At 36.0% G+C, this 22260-nt stretch overlaps 1 protein-coding gene across 4 annotated transcripts in view; it reads right to left on the bottom strand.

The window, feature by feature from the left end:
- Positions 1-6045: 6045 nt before the first annotated feature.
- Positions 6046-22260, bottom strand: part of GAB1 (GRB2 associated binding protein 1) — a 125643-nt gene continuing 109428 nt past the window's right edge. For 2 of the 4 annotated variants that reach the window (XM_073017652.1, XM_007999879.3), the window contains 5 exons: positions 15245-15334; positions 13523-13616; positions 12466-12589; positions 10981-11103; positions 6046-8042 (listed from right to left, as the gene is read on the bottom strand). In XM_073017652.1, coding sequence (XP_072873753.1) covers positions 7884-8042; positions 10981-11103; positions 12466-12589; positions 13523-13616; positions 15245-15334 — 590 coding nt within the window. In that variant the 3' untranslated portion in view covers positions 6046-7883. The remainder of the gene's footprint in view (positions 8043-10980; positions 11104-12465; positions 12590-13522; positions 13617-15244; positions 15335-22260) is intronic. The other 2 variants (XM_073017653.1, XM_007999882.3) reach the window with 1 other exon arrangement.

Here is a 22260-nt window from a genome sequence, read left to right as displayed (position 1 = left end):
CAGCTTTGAACTCCTGGACTCACACAATCCTTCTGCTTCAGCCTCCTGAGTAGCTGGGACTATAGGCATGCACCACCACATGCAGATTACTCAGGGTTTTTAACCACTCCTTGTTGGTTCCCTTAACCTTACCAGTGCAATAGTCCCTTCATTCAACTCTCTTCAATTACTCCTTTGAGTGTGCCATCTTTTCCTGCTGGGAAAAGTTAACATAGCCAGGTAGATGAGACATAAACATAGCCACAAGCTCAGAATGTGTCAATTTTTTGGAGATAGGGTCGTTAAAGAAGTAATTAAGGTAAAATTATTCATTTTACCTAATCTAGTATGACTGATGTCTTTATAATGAGAGAGCAGAATCAGGGGTGTCAACACAGAAAAAAAGACCATCTGAGGACACAGTGAGAAGATGGCTATCTACAAGTGAAGAGACCTCAGAAGAAATCACATCAACCCAGCCTTGATGCTTGACTTCTAGCCACCTGACCTGTGATAAATTTGTAGTATGAGGACTACATATGTATTATATCGAACAGCAACTGTTCAATAGTTTTACAAGAACACACAGTGAAACTCACAGACCTAGGTTTAGAACTGCCTCCTGACTTCTTGTGGCCTACTCTTTCCATGCTTTATTGTTCTGACATTTTCAAAGGTCTTCCATCCTTGGCCTCATCTCTCAACTCTTAATTCTGCCTTTGTGACAGCTAGCCTTTGTGACAGCTAGCTCCCAGTGATCCTTGCTTCCTGGATTCATACCCTTGCAAGTCTCCTCCCACAGTGAATCAAGGAGTGAACTGTAAAACCCTTTACTGCACAGCAGAGATGACAGTGTGTGACCTCTAAGGCTAGGTCATTTGTTTGGTCTCTGGGATCACTAGCTTTGGGGGAAGCCAGCGCCTGTGCTACAAGGATACTCAAGCAGCTCTGTGAAGCAGCCACATGAAGAGGAACAAAGGCTCCCAACAACAGGCGGCACCAACTTGCCAGCCATGTGAGTAAACCACCTGAGGCAGATCCTTCAGCCCTAGATAACTCCAGTCACAGCTGACTCAACTGTAATTTCAGTAGAGACTCTGGACCAAAACTGTTTGGCCAAGACACTCCTAAATTTCTGACCATGGAAACTATGAGAATAGATGACTTTTTAAAGTCACTACATTCTGATTATACAGCATAACTGATACAATATTTCATAAGCCTCCACCCAATACATAGTTCTCCATATTCTGCTTTTGTCTTTTTCTTTACCTCTTCTCATGAAACAAACCAACAGCAAGCTAACCTTCTTGCAAATCCTCCAATGTCCAGCTCAATCTCCATCTTTATGAAGGTTTTTCTTGACTATAGAACTTTTTCTTTGGTAGCTCATAGTTGGTACCTCAGAAATAATTACTTACTGTTGTGTATTATTTTTTCACACATATTTGTAAAGATAAAGATGAGGTAGATTTATTTCATGTTTCCCAAAGCACCCTGAATAATTCAACATGTGTAGCAGCTACCTTAGTGAAATGACTAAATTATTAATAAACCACCATCAAGTAGAAACAAAATTTGGGACAACAGTATTTTCTTCTTAGTCTGACTTCCAAAATTACTGTTTTGTCTAAGGACTGGAATAAGCAACTTTCAAATGCAGTGTTTTAACAAGGCTGACTAAAAAACAGCTTTAGAGGTACACAGGGTAATATGTTTTACAAACAAAATGGGAATTTAAAGCAAGGAAAACTAAGTAAGTGTGTAAGGTCATAGCATGTGACAAAGGTGAAGAGGTGAAGACTACATCCCAGTGTTACAAATGAAATTCTGTCCTTAATAGTATCCTGTACCCTATGTGACGAGAATCCAATAATCTGTGTTCTTCTTAGAATACTGTTTTCCATCATTGGAGGTGTTGATTTGATGGTTCCTAGAAGATAAAAAGTTATGGCCAGAAGTGGAAACATGGTTCGCTGTCGGTAAATGGCTTCAAAAGAAACTTTTGGAGCAGACTGCTAATACATTGCAAATTAAACTTCAAAACCATTGCTTGATATGAGAGGCACACAGATTAATGATTCAATGTTTATCAGTCATGTTTCTCCAGAAAAACAGAACCAATAAGATACACTATCTGTAAGATATCTATATATTCTTATATACCTATATGTTTTATATGTGTGTTTGAAGATATACACACACACACAGACACACACACACAAGACAGAGAGAGAGAGAATTAGTTTTAAGAAAGGCTCCAGGATTGTAGGAACTGGCAAGTCTGAAATTGGTAGGGTAGGCCAGCAGACTGGATCAGGTAAGAGGTGATGATGCAGTCTTCAGTTCAAAATCTATAAGGCAGGTAGGCCAGCAGAATGGAAACTCAGGCAGGATTAATTTGTTATGATCTTGAGGCTGAATTACTACTTTTGGAAACCTTGGCTTTTGCTCTTAAGGCCTTTAGCTGATTGAATGAGGTTCAACAACATTATGGATGAGAATCTGCTTTACTTGAAATCAACTGATTGTAAATGTTAATCACATCTACAAAATATATTCACAGCAACATCTAGGCTAGTGTTTGACCAAACACATGGGTGCCATAGCCTCACCAAGTTGACACATAGTATTAACCATCACAATACCATATATGATAAAGTGGGCTTTTTTGGGTATTATTTGATTTTAATTTTTAAATTTCCTATACCACTGTATGTCCCCCGCACAAAGTACTCCAAATGTTCCAAGCACCACATGGAACACAAAATCAGAGGAGACACGTTAAGTGTTAATCACCACCAATAACTGTAAGGAACAGTAATAAAATCTTTTCTAATGAAGTATAGAAACATCTTAGAAACTTAATTTTCTGTAGGTGTTCCTTTATTTTATCAAAAATAGTTATTTTGTATAATTTTAAATCAGGAATCTAAGGGGACATGTTACCCAATCACAATAGTTAATAAAATGCCTCCCATTACAGACTCAGCTTTTTAAACATTCAATAATATTCAAAGAATTGGCAAATTAGTCTCCAAAAAATTCTAATAGAAACTGCAACTCAAAAAGTGTGTCTATATCAGAGATGGTGTTAACTTCCTCAAAGAAGTTACATGCAAATACTCAGGAGTCTCATGGTTTAGAAGGTGACAGACATATGAGAAATGAAGAAGAAGGAAGCCTCACCCTACCCAAACTTCCCAAATATGATTCAGTGACAGTCAGAGTTGCAAGTGGGCTGGGTGGGCTGAATGGACCAAAGTGCTGACTTACAGCAATTGTTGGGATTTTATAAAGTACTGGAGACATTTGAAACTCTCACAGAAATGAAAAATCCCAGCCAGTTAATAAACAGAATCATTTCCCAAGTTATATTTTACATATAAAACCTAGTTTCTGAAGATAAAGGTTGCATGCAGGCCCTTATTTATTTGGCCTTTTACTCAATAACATGCTGGCAGCACTGGCTGGCTGGAGGAGTAACAGGGCATGTGCATGTGGCAACAGAGTTTTTCCGGGGAGCTTTTCCTATTTAGTTAGAGAGGATCATGACTTGTGTTTCAACATGATTTAGTGAGATCTTTATTGCAGAAAATGAGTGACATACAGAGGTGGGACTGGGAAGCACAGTTAATGGCAGAATTGGGTTTTTGATGCAGACAAAGACTCTAAGGAAGGATTGGAAATACAAATTTAAATGTCCTTATCAGTTCACAATCTTAGTATCCAAATTGTCTATTTAAGGTCTTGAAACCAAATTGTTTGAAAAGTTTTATTTGGTAGCAGAAAAGATCTACAATGGACCTTTACAAAAGATGATGAGCAAGAGGGAAGAAATAAATTTATACATATGATTTTGTTGTCAAAATTTGGGATGATCATCAGTAATCAAGAACTTACATAAAACCACATCTTTTTAAGCAAAGGAAGTAGAAGTTATGTTAATACCTTGACCAATCAGTTTGCTGGAACTCTGTTAACAGAGATTACACTGAACCGGAATAAAATTAAGTCTATAGAAGACAAATTATTTTTAACTGTAGTAATGCATAAACTATTTAGACAGATTAAAAACAACTATCTCAACCTGACAATTGATTTCTATCATATCAAGTCCATGATGTCTACAATATTCATTTATACCATGGCTTCTCATAGTTCAGTTTTTAAAATTATATATATAAAAATGTGCATGTAACATCAGATGTTATTGACAGTAGTTGTTACCACAGAATGTATGTATCTTTCTCACTGTGTGTACCCACTTAATTTGTTCCTATGTCCAATCCCTGTCATGGACCTGATTGCTTACCTGACAGTGGAGGAGAAGACCTACCAGAATGATCCGAAGACAGAAACAGGAAGGATCACCCCCCTCAGCATTATTAGAGGGCCAAAGGCTCTGTAGTGAAAGTAGTAATACCAACACTTTCAACGGGCTAAAAAAAGAGGCACTAGGAGTGTTTGTGAACACCCAAGAATTATGATCAGTATCTACAGCATAGTGTGTAGGCATAAAGTAGTTAATATTTTAACAAAATATAAAAATACTGTTTTCTCTAAAGGGGGAAGCAGACAATTCCCCATAAGTAGAAAAAGAAAAACACTGGTGTTCAATTTCCGGTTTAAATGCATTTATGAAGGAAGACTATAATCCCCATTAATTAAATATAAAAGAGTCCAGCAGAAATTATGACCTTAATGTACATGTAAAGTAATATTTCTATATCAAATTAAATTTAGTCTATGATTAAATACAATGCTATATATACACACACATACAGACACACTCATAGTACCTTTATGGAATTCTCTAAAATGCTCACAGTAACTTATATAGTATTGATAATGATAAAGATGTATAAACTGAAGTGTAGATTTAAAAAATCTTTTACATCTTACTAAATGATATCTTACATGGGTTAAACAGCTTTTTCAAGTTTGAATTTTAATGTTTGAAAGCAGAACTGTGCTTTGGTATTCAAACCTTCATAAAATCTTACAATTTTTCAAAATAAGGAATTAAGGTAAAGAACTCTAATGTGGAAGAAAGATTTCCAATCTCCAACATCATAACTGTCACATGGTGAACCAGTGGTTTTTAGCCCATTCCTGGCCAAAGTGTAGCTTCTTGGAGGTGAGTTTAAAGGGTTTGATTAAAATTTAGTTTTTATACTTACATATTTTAAAACTTAATAAAAATGCACATTCTGATGTGTTACATACCCTACTTTACCATACTGGAGACTGCTTATGTATTAACTTGCACTACCAGGATAATTTATCTTTGTATAGATCTTGAATAACTTTAGCTATCTCTAATTTAAAAATTTCCTGAGATGTATGTTTAAAACGTATTATTTTTGCTTACATTTGTGTGAATCAAAATTTTCTTGATTAAGTATACATATAAAATAGGGCACAGCTATAAATTGGCTGCTGGTTTCATCAACTATGTATAACTCCACATTTGTGTTAATTCAGAATCTTATTATGCTTAGTAATGAGCCAAAATGAATAAGCATAATGTGAACCTAAAATACATTTATATTGATAAAATTGAGTTTTCAGGCTTTATGTATTGGGGTTATACATAAAATTTCATCTAAAGAAGATTCTAGTGCTAAAAACTTTTGGAAAATACTGCTCTGTAAGAAACTTTTAATTCTTGAATACAATGTTCAATGCAATTTAGTTTTCTAAAGCAAACTGCCTTTCTAATATATCACCATTTAAAAATTATTCAGAATGAAAAATTTTCTGAAAATCAGAGTGCTACAGATCTTCAAATATGGTGACTTGTAAAAAGTCAATAATAAATTAGACTAAAAACATTCATAAGTGCTTTAGACCCTTCTGATGGGCAGCTGTAAAGATTTTTATTTTTGAATGAATCATGTACTTATTATTGTGTTTTAAGTCTTAAATATATTCATCCTCCAAGTAACAGAATTTAGTATCTTTACACATTAGCTGTATCATGTGTTTTGATAGTTTAGGCACATTTCAGTGATTTTAGATTTTATTTTGTGGTTTCATTATAAAACAGCTTGCACACCAAACTCAATCAATCTTGTTTATTTAAAAATCCACCTAAAAATTCACTTCTGGGTTTTAGTTTTTGTTTAAAAAGAAGCAAATGTTTAAAAAATTAATGTTAAAGCAAATATAACATTTGATGTTTTAACATCAAATGTTTTAACATCAAATGTTACTAGTCTACAATTCATCTTGTTATGAACATTTTTAGTTTGTGGATTGGGAAAATAAACCTATTACAGTGATTAGGCACAGTACTATGGCCAATGGGCCAGAAATCAGGGCACATCTGTGTACTCAGGCAACAGTTAGAGGTCCGAATGGAGGGAATCATGCCTCAACTGTGGGCACTCCTTTCTCTATGCCCCCTCCAAAAATTGTTGTAAGTCTCAAATCAGTACATGAGATTGTATGTAACTTGGTTAAAAAACAACTATATGTGCTTTCTAAATTATGTTGGAAAGCCGAGACACATGAATATAATTGTAGCCTCACTATAACTTGTGGTCTTAATATCTATGTCACAGGACCATGTTATAGGTGAGACAGAATTATACCATCCCTCTGGTGGTTTCAGAAATCTGGTTGGAAGGAGTCCATGGCTAACATTTCACATTGTAGCAAGGCTCCAATATTTCTTGAATTGGGCAGTGAATATAAATCACAGTACAAAATCTATAATTCTTTTAGTGGAAAAGCAACCGGTGCTACATATAAGAATCACTTATATAACATCTATTTTTTTTAAAAAAATGCAGATATAAAATATTAATTGCATAGGGATTTAAATATAAGGCCAAGAAGAATATTAAGTAAAAAAATCATAGAAAGGGCACTATGGTGTCAAGACAGAATTTCATAAAGTAATAAATCTGAATTACTATCTAATTAAAAATCACAGTATGTTGCTGTAACTAACAGTGAATGTCAACTGCTTTATTAATTCCAAACTGAAAACCAATATTAGGACTAACAAGAACACAACCAAAGCTCATTGTCTAAACCTGATCAGTGTATTAGCACATCACTGCCTGGTACGTACCTGATTAGTTACATAATCTACCTTTTGCAAATAACACTTAATACATGTTAACAAGTGTAAGAGCACATCATCACTGCATGCCATCAATGATTTGCAGGCTTCCTTGGTAGTGTAATATTCAGTCTTTCAAAGGTGCAAGATCCCACCCGGCGGAATCTTCACTCAATGAACCAAAAACACTGTAATTAACAAAATATAACAAAGTTCCACCATTAAAAACTAAACATACATTAACCAGAGAACTAGGTCCTGACACCAGTACATATATTATCCTCAGCATTTTTGAAGGCAACAAATGATGAGTCCAAGTATAAGCTAATGGTTATCACCTGAAGCTTCAGTTAGAAAGTTAACTTGTGAATCTACCTCTCATTTTAATGTTGTTAGACTGTAGTTTAAACAGCAATTTCCAAATCTAAAAGTAGCTTAGTTGACTTAGTATTGTTATATAAAGTAGTGTGACAACAAACAAGAACTCCCAAAGGAATTATGGTAAGGTACACTGGGAATACCTGAAACCATGTTTTAGATGAAAAAGTGCATAAATACAGTAATACTACGAGTGTGTTAACTATGGAACAAACGTTTCTCTGGGAGCTAAACAATACTATTTTCCCACATTATTTACATGTTATGAATTGTTCAGATACCACAAAGCACCACTTAAGTCTAAATTGCTTGATTATGTCAGAAAGGTCCTTTGACTTCAACTCTATTCATTTGAGGATCTACCTACAGTAGAAGTGTCAAGTCATTCTTCAAAAGGGATTTATCTTTACAATTCAGTTTTCTTTTGTTCAGAAATGGCAAGGCAATATTTTCATTTCACACTCTTTGTTGGCGTTTCTGATTCTGTGGACTGTCTCCCATCTGTCCAGGCTTCCCGGGTACTCTTTAGGGCCAAGGTCTTCTGTTGGTCAACAACAACATAATCCACCCTCTCATCTGCTACACTGCTGCCTGAGCCACTGCTCTTTTGCTAAAACAGAAAGAAAAAACAAAAAGTCCAACATATAAAGGAGTGTTTCTGAGTACAACTCAGCTTAAAACACAAACACCCATGCACTGTGAATACTTTTTTTTTTTTTTTTTTGGAGAAGGAGTTTTGATCTTGTTGCCCAGGCTGGAGTGCAATGGCGCGATCTCAGCTCACTGCAACCTCCGCCTCCTGGGTTCAAGCAATTCTCCTGTCTCAGCCTCCTGAGTAGCTGGGATTACAGGCATGTGCCACCATGCCCGGCTAATTTTGCATTTTTAGTAGAGACAGGGTTTCACCATATTGGTCAGGCTGGTCTCAAACTCCTGACCTCATGATCCGCCTGCCTCGGCCTCCCAAAGTGCTGGGATTACAGGCGTGAGCCACCGTGCCTGGCCATGAATACTCTTAAAATTCTTCTGGGTCATACACAAAAAATAACATCAACTACTTCACCTTAAAAATGTCTCTCTCCTAACTATATACTATTTTTGCCTTAAATTTAAAATTATTATATTTAAGAATTCAAACTAGGCCGGGTGCAGTGGCTCACGCCTGTAATCCCAGCACTTTGGGAAGGCGAGATGGTTGGATCACGAGGTCAGGAGTTCAAGACCAGCCTGGCCAAGAGGCTGAAATCCCATCTCTACTAAAAATACAAAAATTAGCCTGGCACGGTGGCGCGTGCCTGTAATCCCAGCTACTTGGGAGGCTGAGGCAGGAGAATCTCTTGAACCCGGGTGGCAGAGGTTGCAGTGAGCTGAGATCGTGCCATTGCACTGCAGCCTGGGCAACAGGGCAAAACTCTGTCTCAAAAAAAAAAAAAAAGAATTCAAACTAATGCTTCCATGACAGATGAAATTCATATAAAATAGGGACAGCAGATGCCATTTCTTAACATAGACAGCTTGATTCTCCTGTCGACTTAAGCTTGACTTTCAAGTTCTGAGAACATGAATCAGTATTTACTTTGAGAGCTAACAAGAAATGTTTTTTGAAAAGTTATACTTCAAGAATGACAAACTACATAAGCTGGTGCCTTCTTATTCCTAAAATTCAACAAGATATAGATACTTAAATAGAATTATCAGTGCACTGCTGCACTCACTAGAAAGTGAAATGTCTACGGTATAAGAGAAGTAGAGGGAGTGGTGAGCTTCTAAATGGTAAACGTGGTGTTGACTTTAGGATGAATGTCAGTCTCAAAAATGCAATCAGGATTGGAGGTGATGCTGAAACTGAGACTATCCCATCAAGCTAGGGACCCCTGAAGGGAACTGATGTAGTCCTAGGGTGGCAGCACCTCCTGGTCCCTAGCAGAAGCAAATACAAATAGTTTATGGAGGAAATTTAGGTCCTCAGAAGATATGTTCAACAAAATGAGTTTGCAATGAAAATACATAAAACGCACAAACAAGCTGTAGAGAGTGTGAGGAGAAACAATATACACAGATTCAGACCTCCAAGGACTTCAGATATTGAAAGAGGAGCTATTAAATTGGCCAGACATATTTGAAAAAGACCCAAACCGAACTTCATTTTAGAAATAGAAAAGCAATATTTGAATAGTGACTGAGACTTTCCCAGAAATGATAAAAAATATGAATCCAAAAAGAAGGGAGCACTTCTAAGCAAGATAAATAAAAAGGAATCTATGTCTAGACATATTGTAGTGAACCTGTAGAATACCAAAGATATAGAAATGACCTTAAAATCATCCAGTCAGAAAAGACACAAGGGAATTACAATTAGACTGACAGCAATTTTTCCATAGGAATAGAAGCAAGACAGTAGTGGGACAGTATCTTCCATGGGCTGAGGGAAAATTATTGTTGATTAAGAACTGTAAACTCAAGAAAACTGTGTTTCCAAGAGTGAAGGCAAAATAAAGACATTTAAGTTATACAAAAACTGAAAAAAATTATAACCAACAGACCTCCACTAAAGGCACTTCTAAAGGGAGGCTATGTGCTGCTCACCACGCTGCACTCGCCCACAGCACAGAGCTCTGTCACCACAGTGCAAGAAGCACCTTTTAATAATTTGCAAAAAGGTTCCATACCAGCTATTAGCAGCCTTGCTATGAAATGAGGGAATAGTGTCAATATTTCCCTAGAAGTGTCCTTTCACCTTCCTTTCAGGTGGAGGGAAAATTATTGCAGAAGGAAAGTCTGAGAAATAGGAAGGAATGATAAGCTGGTAAACATGTAGGAAAATGTAAATAAACATTGTTATATAATAAGAGCAGTAATAATACTATCTAATTTGTGGGTTTAACAAAAAAGATAACATTAAAATTTTGGGCAAAAATAGCACATAATTTGAACATTTTAAGGAGAGTAAAGACACTAACGCTTAACGTTAGAATTCATTAAATAATGGCTGGACGCAGTGGCTTCCGCCTGTAATCCCAGCACTTTGGAGGGCTGAGGTGGGTGGATCACTTGAGGTCAGGAGTTCGAGACCATCCTGACCAACATGGTGAAACCGCTGTCTCTACTAAAAATACAAAAATTAGCCAGGAGTGGTGGTGCACATCTGTAATCCCAGCTATTTGGGAGGCTGAGGCAGAAGAATCATTTGGACCTGCAAAGCGGAGGTTGCAGTGAGCCAAGATCACGCTACTGCACTCCAGCCTAGGCAACAGAGCAAGACTCTGTCTCAGAAAAAAAACAAAAAAAAACAAAAAAGAATTTGTTAAATAACTATTTCAATAGTAACCACTAAAAGAGTAGAAAGTATAAAATTTCTAACCGTCAGAAAGGAAAAAAAAATCACTCTCCATAACTATGTTATTTGTGGTTTATGAGACAGCATCAAGTAGCAGACCAGACTAAATTTATATTAAACATAACTTAATAAAATTATCCCAAAGGAGATAATTCTTCAGGTTTGATGTGTGAACTGTATACACAGAAGAGGCATGTCACATGTCACTTACCTTACGTGGTGGTGTGGATTTCCCAGAATCCAAGTCGAGATCTAGGTATTCCACCTGTTTGTCTCCTTTGGGCTTGATCATAGGGCTGCTTCCTCCATCAAGACTGTTACTGCCAAAGAGATTCTGAAAGTATTAGACAACAAAATCAACGGTCAGACATTCATGAGACCTACCACTCATACTGTTGGACATCTACGGAAGCCTAAATCTTTGCTTTCAAAAGGACATAGCTTAAAAAGTTAAACAACCTTTTAGGATAGAAAGAAAATAAGTAATATTTAAAAAACTGATTAAAGCCTAGCTTAGAGCAAGCTAAACGTAGTTTTAAAAGTTAAACTTGGTTCACACTAAGATTGAGACATCAAGAGGTAGTTCGCTATGATAACCCAACTTGAACATTATTAAAATTGTATCTGTACTCAATTATGTGTTTACAGGATCTTTATATTCCTTGCTTTCAAATTAAATTTTTAAAAAACTTTCTGCATTTTATTTAAAGGCTTTCACACTAAAATTTGTTTGACTCCATTGGCTAAGTCTATTTTGTTTCAATCATCTGGATTTTTTACTACTTAATTTCCTTAGCCTGATCTTTTCCTTCCTGAAAGGCATACATTTTAAAGAACATATTTAAGAGAGAAGGAAAATTATTACCTAAGGAAGGCCTGAGATACAAGAAGAAGTGATAAAGAAGCCACTAAACATGCAGCTTATTATATAAACTATGCTTATTTACGTTTTTCTGTTTGTGATTAAAAATTAACATGCACTTTTTAAAATTTTTATTCTTTTGTATTGCAATTTTTATTTTAGTTTCAGGGGGGTTGTATTCTTCAACATTTGAAGTATTTTCTGGCAACTACCTGATATCTGAGGAACAAAATGCTCACTACCATTAGAAAATTCTCATGCTTTATGATAGTATAGCCAACCTGAAACATGTTACGTTTATAAGAGGTCTTCTTTAATCTTTATACCTATCTAAGGGTATATTACTTATTTATAAGACCATTTCACTATTAGAGTGCTGTGACATGGCCTTAGAGAACTGTATTGTAAAATGCTACCAGTGTATTTTCTTGAAGAGTATCAAAAATCAAGTATCTCTTAAATGACATATAACTGAAAACTTTATTTTTTTTCTAATTAGACATGGGGTGACATGTTGCCCAGGCTAGCCTCAAACCGCTGGACTCAAGGACTCAAGTGATCCTCCCACCTCAGCCTCCCAAACAGCTGAAACTACAGGGTTGTGCTGCTGTGCCAGGCAACTTTTTTTTTTTTTTTAAACTCATTTACAGTTTACTTTCACCCTTTATTGTTTTTAGAGTTTATGACATTATTTTTAAGCTTTTAAAAAGTTGTCTTTTATTGCTTTTTCTTAAGTATGTAAAGATATGATGATAAAATTTATAGACAGAACAGTTCTAGCTTGAATGACTGAAAAGGGCTGCTCAGAAAAGGAGAAGTTAAAACTTTACATACTGGGTCTTCACTGGACAGGTTTGGGTTCATGGGAACATAATTCTCTTCACTGTCATGTGAGTCACTGCTTGAAGTTGTGCTATGCACTGAATCTGGTCGGGGGGACATGGGAAACCTAGAAGAGCTAATTACAGAAACATGTTATAACAAACATAAGCCTTGACAACAATACCTAAAATTGTTCCCCAAATAAAAATGATAGTCTGCATTCTTTCAGAAATATTCCCTTATGTTTACAATCATACATTGTACAAATTTATAATGACATAATTTTTGTGCACAAACACATAACTAATATTTATAACTGTATTATAAAAGTGTATTTTGGACAGCAAAATATTTTGTGTAAAACAAGCCCCCCCCCCAAAAAAAAACCCACTACCAGTGACTTGGTGATAAGTAGAAAGTTACAGATATAAAATGGAAGACAATAATTTCTATTTTTAAAAAAACTATATATATTATATAATTTATAATATACATAATATAATATATATACACACACACGTAAAACATGAACATATGTTCAACGTAGGTTTGTAACTTCATAAATTCCTCTCATTTCCCTGTATACATTTAAGTAAGTCTCGGTTAAATAATCTCCACAAGAGATGACCACATTTTCAAGATTAGTAATCCTCAGAAATATTTGGTTTCATAAACCTTTTATACTCTTAAAAATTATTGAGAATCCCAAGAAATTTTTGTCTATATGAGTTGTACCTATTCATTTTGCTGTATTAGAAATGAGAATAGACATATTTTTAAAACACAAGTAGTACACAAATACACACATTCTATTGGGTGTCACAATGACATCATCACTTATCATGTAACCTCTGGAAAACTCCACTGTACACTCAGTAGGAGAATAAATACAGCAAATAACATCTTAATATATTAATGAAAATGGTTTTGACTTCACAGAATCCCTAAAAAGGGGGCTCCTTCAGATCATCCATTGAGAACCACTATTCTAGATATTTTCCAGGATAATGAACAATTCTAGATAGTCACATTATTCATACAAACTACATATTTTAGACAAAGGACTTACTCTCGAGCAAAACTCCTAGTGATGGGAGATCTAACTGGGGCTTGTAATTCTTCCCATTCTGGCAAAGGTTTTATTTCTAAAGGTGCTGGCTTGACTGAAAAAAAAAAAAAAAAAAAGAAAAAGAGATTTTTAATGTACAGAACTTTGGAAAACAAACAAGATTCTCTCTCTGTAACTCTATATTTGATAGAGCAAACCTTAGACCACCTAGTTTCACATATGAAATGAGGTTCATGAATGTTACATGATTTGCCCAAGGTTACATAGCTAAGTCATTAGTGGTAAAAGCTAAATCAAATGTTTCATGATTGTTACCTCAAAGCCTAAACCTCTATTACAACATGTTGCCTAAGTACATGTTTTATGAATATAAACTAAATGAGATGAGGAAAGAGTAATGTGACCCAGTTTCTCTATGGTTGCTTTATACGTTTCATTATTTGATAAATTATTTCACCAATTTCATACTCAATAAGGAAATTTAATCATCTACGTAAAATTATTCCTATTCTTCAATACTGAAGTATTATATATAATATATATATAATGATGTATAAACTATATATATAAAATGATGCACAGAAACTATTAAAAACAAAACTTTGTTAAAACCCCAAACCAAAAAAATGTTCGAATCTTTTAAAATAATTCATGCCCAGTCTGGAAACAAACAAAACGAAACAATATTTATATCTTTAGATCCAAACTCTACTCTGAAAAAAGGCCACAATTATTTTACTTCAAATTGTTAGTGTAATTTAACCAACAAATCTCTTGCTAAATTATATACAATTAAGTAAATGCTAATAATAATTTTCATTTATAAGTGATCTTTATTTACCTCACATTGCAGTAGACAATTAAACCAGTATATACCAGAGTTCTTAGCCATTTTCTTAAAGTCAAAACTGAGAGTTTTTCAGAAATTTATGGAGTGAGCAAAAGAACTAAAACAATACTATTTAATACTAGATATTTTAGGAGACCACCTAAACATATTAGGTAAATATTTCAGTTATGTTTCATTCTGCCACTCTTAACAAAAAATTTCATCTTTCCAGATTTATTTATAGTCTTTGCCCATGTATGTTCAATTTTAATCAATTATGGCATAATTACCATTACACTATAAAATGAATGGTCATTTTAAAGGACCATACACATTGAGGCTCATAAGTATTTTGTCAACTCACATATAATGAAGACCAAATTAACTTATTAAATTTTAGCTAAAACCATTTTGCTTGTCTATATTCTCAAAATAGACAGATACAGAATATTCCGCTGACTGAAAGTATTTCTTTAACTGTTAATGTTTTACTTTTTGACACCCAAAGGCTAATAGCAGTTTAGCTGTTAGATTTTAAATAATGGCACAATTAATCCATGGAAATGATTCTTCTGTGTCAGAACAGAATACATATACATAAAGACAGAAGACAACAGAAAATCACAAACAGTTCACAAATTTAAAGGATAAAATGTTGTCTAAAAAGTTAAAAGAATGATGCAAAAGGACAAGTCTGAATATCACATATTATCAAATATTTAACATGCTGTTGTTAATGGCATACATGGGAAGCATTCACTTCAGAAATAATGTGCTGGAAAGTTTTATTTACAACAGCAATAGTATTTAAGGTTCTTCTTTTAGAAAAAAAAAAAAACATTACAAAATAAATTCCCAATGCCCCATACCACATGCGGTGCTAAAGTACATACCCTTTCTTCTTGTAGCAAAGTCACCTATGGTTTGTGAATCAGTTCGCTCTAAACCATGGGGTTTGAGTCTTAAAATTTTAGGACTTTGACCTAATTGGTAAAAAGAAGACTCTCTTAATATAATGTTATTTATTAATTGGAAAATGGATTCTGTAAAAAATGCAACAGAGCCCTGTGCAAAAATGTTACATCTAAAAGCATGAACAAAAGTTTGTTGTGGAGAATATTTCAGTCTTGCTACATAAAATTCATGCTCATGCTCAGCACAACGGAATAGAGGAATTTACATGCAACGATGTAAGCAGCAAGGAGGTATAAAAGATGGTAGGATTTTAGTGCGATAATCAGCCTGGTTAGTTGTTATCTTCATTTGGGGGAACAGAGGGAAAATATGTGCCATGTTAGTTTTTCTTCTAACATGTCTTAGAAAACTGGATCAAATAAAAAATTTGTAGAATACCCTAGTCAGATCTCAATTACATCTTTCTTTTCTTTGAAATCTGGTGTCTCATATGAAAGCCTGAAGGCCTATGTCCTTGTAATATTACTTTTCTAATTTGGTAGAGATGTTTTTAAAACCTTAATCTTTTCCTGCACCTCCTAACCAAGACTCTTCTAGAGAAGCAAGTGGCCACTACTATATTTACTAATCTAAAACCAATACAAGACCAACATTTCTTTCCTCTGGATACTAACTGGTTGCCCAATGGCTTCATCTGCAAGAATCAGATGTTTAGATTCTGGTTATACTGATTGCCTAGCTTCAGTTTAATTAAGTATATGAAAGCATAAATTCAGTTACCATTGTCTTCCTTTCATTTAATGTCTGCTACATAAAAGCACTGCTGAAAAGCCTATGAAAGGCATCTTTCCCATTAGAAGCCTGGATGCCAGAGTTGCAATATCATTTGAATCAGTGATTTAAGCTACTCCATTATTAGTGGCACTAAATTTTCTTTTTTCTTGGAATTTACAAAGTTGAGTTGACATCTATTAGGTGGCAGAATCAGAATTTGCTGGTTAAATGCTGATATCTAGCACCTTACCTATCGAAATCTCAAAGCTTCTTAAAATATAATTCTGTAGAGGTTATAAAAAATAAAAATTTCCTAACCAATTTTCTAAGTTAGACAATACGTTCAGTTTATTCAGAAATGAGGCAGCCTGATTTTAAAAGGTAAATACTAAAATTTTGGGCAAGATTCACTCCCTACCCCTAAAACTCCCTAATCCAGGGCCCACACCGGCAGGACCCTTTTCTAAAGCAAAGGAAGATGACAATCTTTTTTTTTTTTTTTTTTTTGAGAGGGAGTCTTGGTCTGTCTCCCAGGCTGGAGTGCAGTGGTGCAATCTTGGCTTATTGCAAGCTCCGCCTCCTGGGTTCACTCCATTCTCCTGCCTCAGCCTCCTGAGTAGCTGGGACTACAGGCGCCCTACGCCACCACGTCCGGCTAATTTTTTGTATTTTTAGTAGAGACAGGGTTTCACCGTGTCAGCCAGGATGGTCTCGATCTCCTGACCTCATGATCCGCCTGCCTCAGCCTCCCAAAGTGCTGGGATTACAGGCGTGAGCCACCGCGTCCAGCTACGATGACTTTTTAAACTCCCCCAAATAGTGTGCTACCCTTCAGAAAAAAAAAACAAAAAACAAAAAACAGAGGCAGAGGGTAAGTCTTAGTATTAAAATAATATGATTATCTTGGAGTGAAAGGCCCTTACAAATCTAGTTTCTTCATTTTATGAATGAGATTCACCCAAAGAAAGGGGTTAAGTGATTTGTTCAGGTTATACTTTAACCGGAGGCAGAGGTAAGACTTCCTCTAGCCTGCCACTTGCTGGTGTGGCACTCCTGTTCTATACCACATTGTCTTACCTTTCCAGACCTTTAGGGATACAGAGAATCTTAGGAAATTCAGCTGGACACTATGTTGGAGCTGCTTGGAGTTCAGTTTTGAACTCTCCATTGTGGCTGACTCTGTGCTAAACAGTCACAAACTAAGGAACCCAAGTAGAGGAAAGAAGAAATGTGCTCATTCCTACACTTATGTCTATAGTTGATACTACTCTGGATTTACAGATATGGCTTGGGGGGATGTCAACGTGAATGCCACAGAGAGTTGACACATCAGTGATGTCAAGTTTAATTACAAAATGCTCTTAGAACTACTTTTGGTGTGCTGGTCTTGACCTAATGTGTGAGACACACTCCTCCTTTTCTGAAGGATCTGTTTTATTAGCTCTGCAGCTCCCTCCTGACTTTTTTCACCATAGTTATCTCCCAGTGGTCACTCTTTGCGTTTCTCAGCTTTGTGCCCCCAGTATCTTATCTATGTTTGTGGTTAAATAATCAAGGTCACATGACTGCTAAATCTTACCAAGTTACGGTTTCTCACCTTTTTCTCTAGTTCTACCTTCCAACTGCCTGACAGGTCACCTCCAATTATCCTTCTGAAGCTGAAACTAATTGTTTCTCCTCCAAACCAATGTCATTTTCCACCTCTAACGCCCTTAGTAATGACACCATTTCCTGGATCCTTAGGTACAAATTCTCAAGAGTTATGTAGTCCATTCCCTTTGAGCATCTGCATTTGGTCTCAAAATGCTAATAATTTCCCAATATGACAACAAAAAGAGCTTTTAAAATGGGAAGGACTGAAATGGAAGGAGCAGGGAGTCAAGGTCAATGAGAAAGTTACCCGAGCCTGTGTGAATGCTGGTGTGATGACTATAATCCGGAATGCTCACGGCCTATGAAAAATATCATGGAGGGTCTTTTAAAATCTATTTCTAGAGGAAGAGAAACAAGGCAAGAACAAACGTGCTTGGGAAAAAAAACTAATAATAATAGATTTAAAAAAAAAAAAAGCGAGAGAAACTCAACTCCTATCTTGCTTTAGTCTTCTCTAGCTAGGAGAATGATTTTCAAACTGAAAAGGACAGAAGAAAGATAGCAGCCATTAAAGGTCCATTATGTGAGAAAGGTGTGTGAAAGTTGATTATACAAATTGGGTCATTCTTGTGGTAGCCAACTAAATTAGGGTTGAGGGGCGGTGGGGGGAAGCACTCACGGCACAGGGCAACTGATCCAAGAATTAGCGAGACGGGCGGATCACGAGGTCAGGAGATCGAGACCATCCTGGCTAACACGGTGAAACCCTGTCTCTACTAAAAAATACTAAAAAAAAAAAAAAAAAAAAAAAAAAAAACTAGCCGGGCGAGGTGGCGAGGGCCTATAGTCCCAGCTACTCGGGAGACTGAGGCAGGAGAATGGCGTAAACCTGGGAGGCGGAGCTTGCAGTGAGCTGAGATCCGGCCACTGCACTCCAGCCTGGGCGACAGAACGAGACTCTGTCTCAAAAAATAAATAAATAAATAAATAAAATAAAACATTTCCACAACCCCTGGTGCTGAAACGGCCTGCTGCAACCCTAAGACGGGTTTTCTGTAGCAGCTGCTGAAATGACTTGCCATGACTCTAAAACTGGTTTCACCTACCACCATCATTCACCAATCAGATCTTGCCAGCTCCCAAGAAATTCTCTAGTGCCAGTGAGCTTTCTTTTAAAACAATACGTAAGATTTCTCTTTCTAATAAAACTCCCAACCTCCTCTTTGTTCTTCAGATGTAACAAAGACCACTTGGTCTGTGTATCTCAAATTGCAGTCTTGCTTCCCAAATAAAATGTTAAAGATTCATCTGTATATTTTTATTCTGACTTCAACAAGTGCAACACAGTATCCAGCAACTTTAGAGTGTTCTATTCAATGAATTACATTTCAAGATAGCAATGATTTTACAGACAAGAACACAGAATACACATTACTTATTTGGAGAAGTCATGGAGAATATGGAAATGCCACAAGAATAAACTATGGATGTGTTTACATCACATTCTTCCCTTGAATTGTGCTCTGCTCTGGCTAGACCATTCTCTATTTCTCATGTACATCTTTAAAATTTCAGCCCTTTTCTACATTCTTTCACTATCAACATCCATCACTGCTTTATCAATTAGTGACTTTAATTTCTACACAAAGCTCAAGTTAGAACACATTCTCTAAGACTGCCCAGAGAAATGCCATTACACTTAATTATCAATCATGAACACTTATTGAGAAGTTATTAGGTATTAGACATGCTAACACCTCTTAACAACCACGTCAGGAAGGTACAATTTAAAAGAGATTTTAATAATTGTATTACCAAGCTGGTTGGGGCTTATAGAACTTAAGTAACTTGCCCAGAGTCACACAGATGATGACTGGTAGAGCCAGAATTTAAATCCTGTGCATCTACAGAGAGGGTTCATGTTCTTAGTCCCATATCATTATTTCAAACCTACAGTCTTTATTATAGTTACTCTTAGAAGAGTATTTGTATTGCTTTCCTTTTGTATACAGTAAGTTATCTCAACTAAATTTTAAGTACTTCCAACATTAGAGATGTAAAATTGTTAAATTTCTCTGAAGGGTTTACCTTCATGACCAGTAATTTCCTCTTGGTAACAGTGAAAACATATATAAAATGTAAGTGATTGTAATGATGAAGATAATGTGGACTAAGTAATTTTTAAAGATGTCATATGTTCCAAGGAGACTCATATGAGTCAAAATCAGATGCATGAAATCAGTAAGCCTTTCACTCAAGTTCTTCCTTATCTCCATTACCTTTTTTTCTGGGGTGGGTACTAAAAGGATACTCCTTTTCTAGGGTATTCCTTGGTTTTCTTAATAGAACAATATGATATAATCATATTGAGATTTTTAAAAATGCATTTATAAAATTTACATGTATTTTCTACTCTGTGCAAAGCTCAAGGTTAATTTTAGGGCAGAAGCTACAATGTGGAAATGTTGCACTGAATTGTACTATGTCACTTAGGCGTTTTATTAGCTTGATTTCTCTATGCTTCCAAACTCAATTTGACATTTATGTTCCAGACAGACATGAAAATCATACCCAAAGAATAGCCTTATATTACTTGAGAGAAAGGAGAAAAAAAGTCCAAGGTGTAGGGAGGCCTGTTTTAGCCTTTTCTCCTCCTTTACTGCCTGTATAGGCCAATGTTTTACTGATTGCTGAAGAAAAGTATGAAAATAGATAATAAGAAGTAAGAATATTAAAGCAAAGGCAAAAATAAAACAACTTTGGTGATTCTCAAATTCTGAGAGTAAACAGAGAACTCATGTGAACCTGAACCTTTAAGTCCAAGGCAGTTACAACCTGGCTTTTGCTAGACTTGGTTTGAACAAAGAGTGCAACATAATTTAGTGAAGAGCACTGACAACTAGGGAAATTTCTATCTGTGCTTTAATTCTTAGGAGGGTTGTTAATGTCAATCTCTTGATCATGTGATCTGCTCCCTAACTGGGAGTATGATTAGAGATGATCTAATTTTACATTTTAAAATAAGAAAATTTATGTGAAGAAGAGTCAATGGATTTGTCCAATGTCATTTAATGGGAAGGAGTGGTTGTTAATAGTATTACCAGAAATGAATTCTGGCTTTTTGTATTCTTGGTCTAACATTTTTCTAATATACTGCTGTATACTGTAACCTCATCACTGTAAATTATTTTAATGGTTTTTAAAAGAAAAAACTGAAAACACGCTAACTAGAAAATATATGCCATCTAGAAGAGCATGCAACATATGATTCATACCCTCCCTTTGCTTTGCTCTCTTATATCATGTGAATTTTAATGGAGGAGGACACTTTTAAACCCTTAAAAGCTAAAGCCCTTCAAAAAAGAAAAGAAACAATTTTAATTCTAAGGAATTGTCCCCAAGTATGCCAAAGAAAACAGCACTGCAGGCCAGGCACAGTGGCTCATGCCTGTAATCCTAACACTGTGGGAGGCTGAGGCAGGAGGATCACTTGAGCCCAGGAGTTTGAGACCAGCCTGGGCAACATAGTGAGAACCCGTCTCTAAAAGAAAAGGAAAGAAAATAGCCTTGCAAACTGCATAAAATCTTTCTGTGCAAACACTGATGTCAAGGCAAAATGTAAAGCTAGTCTTAATGTAGCACCACCATTTCATGAAACCCTAAGAAACAGAGCAGCAAAGAGCGGGGTGCTCTTTTAAAATGAAGGCCCTGACATGCGTCAGACATTCATACCAGAAAATAAAAAATTGTTTGTCTGATATCTTTTTTAAAAAATGAGCACTTCATTTACCTGTTTTGTTTCTCTGAAAGTGATGAACTCGCACTGCATGGCTATATGAGTTCCGCTTATACTCCAAGTGCCTCAAAACTTCCAAAAATCACTGTAAGTTCCCCAAGTTGAGGGAGCCAGACAGGCGGACTTTTGCTATGCCTTTCCTGTTTGATCCTGTCTTAACAAAGGCTTCAAGAACCCTGGATTTTGGAAAACTGGGCAAAGCACTCTCTGAGAAAGAAAAGTGATTTTTATAACATCTTACATTAAAGAATACAATTATTTTCTCTATTGTATTCTTAAATCAGAATGAGCTTTCTAGGGCCAACCTGATTATGTTATGTGCCTGCATAAAATTCTTTAATGGTGCACTCAGAATAAAGTCCAAACTCATTGCCATAAATTATAACTCCTTCAGGATCAGGCAACTGCAAGGCATCTGGCATTCGTCCCTCCTTTGGTACTTTCCTCCCTCCTTTTTGCCCGCCCACCTACCTCCCCACGACTCTGGGCCTGTCTCATCTCCCCTCTTTTTAAAGGACCTGGGCATGTTGTTTATTCTAACGAGAAGATACTTTGCCAGGCTGCCCTCCCCTAGCATCATTTAATTGCCACTCACACTCTCAGACTTTCCTCAGGGGAGCTTCCCTAATAGTGCCAAGAGTTTACTTCAACCACAGCCCCTTCCACGGTAATTATGATAATGTGTTTACTTCTCCACATCCTCTCCTAGACGGTGAGCTTCTTCAGGGGAGCAACCTTTTCCTTGTTTGGAGAATTTATATCCTGTAACCAATAGGTGCTTAAATCTGTGTTGTATGAATGTTAATGAACTGGCTTTCTCTTAAAGCTAGT

Source organism: Chlorocebus sabaeus, chromosome 7 (assembly GCF_047675955.1).
Source record: "Chlorocebus sabaeus isolate Y175 chromosome 7, mChlSab1.0.hap1, whole genome shotgun sequence".
NCBI lineage: Eukaryota > Metazoa > Chordata > Mammalia > Primates > Cercopithecidae > Chlorocebus > Chlorocebus sabaeus.
This window is presented reverse-complemented; position numbering and strand designations above follow the sequence as displayed.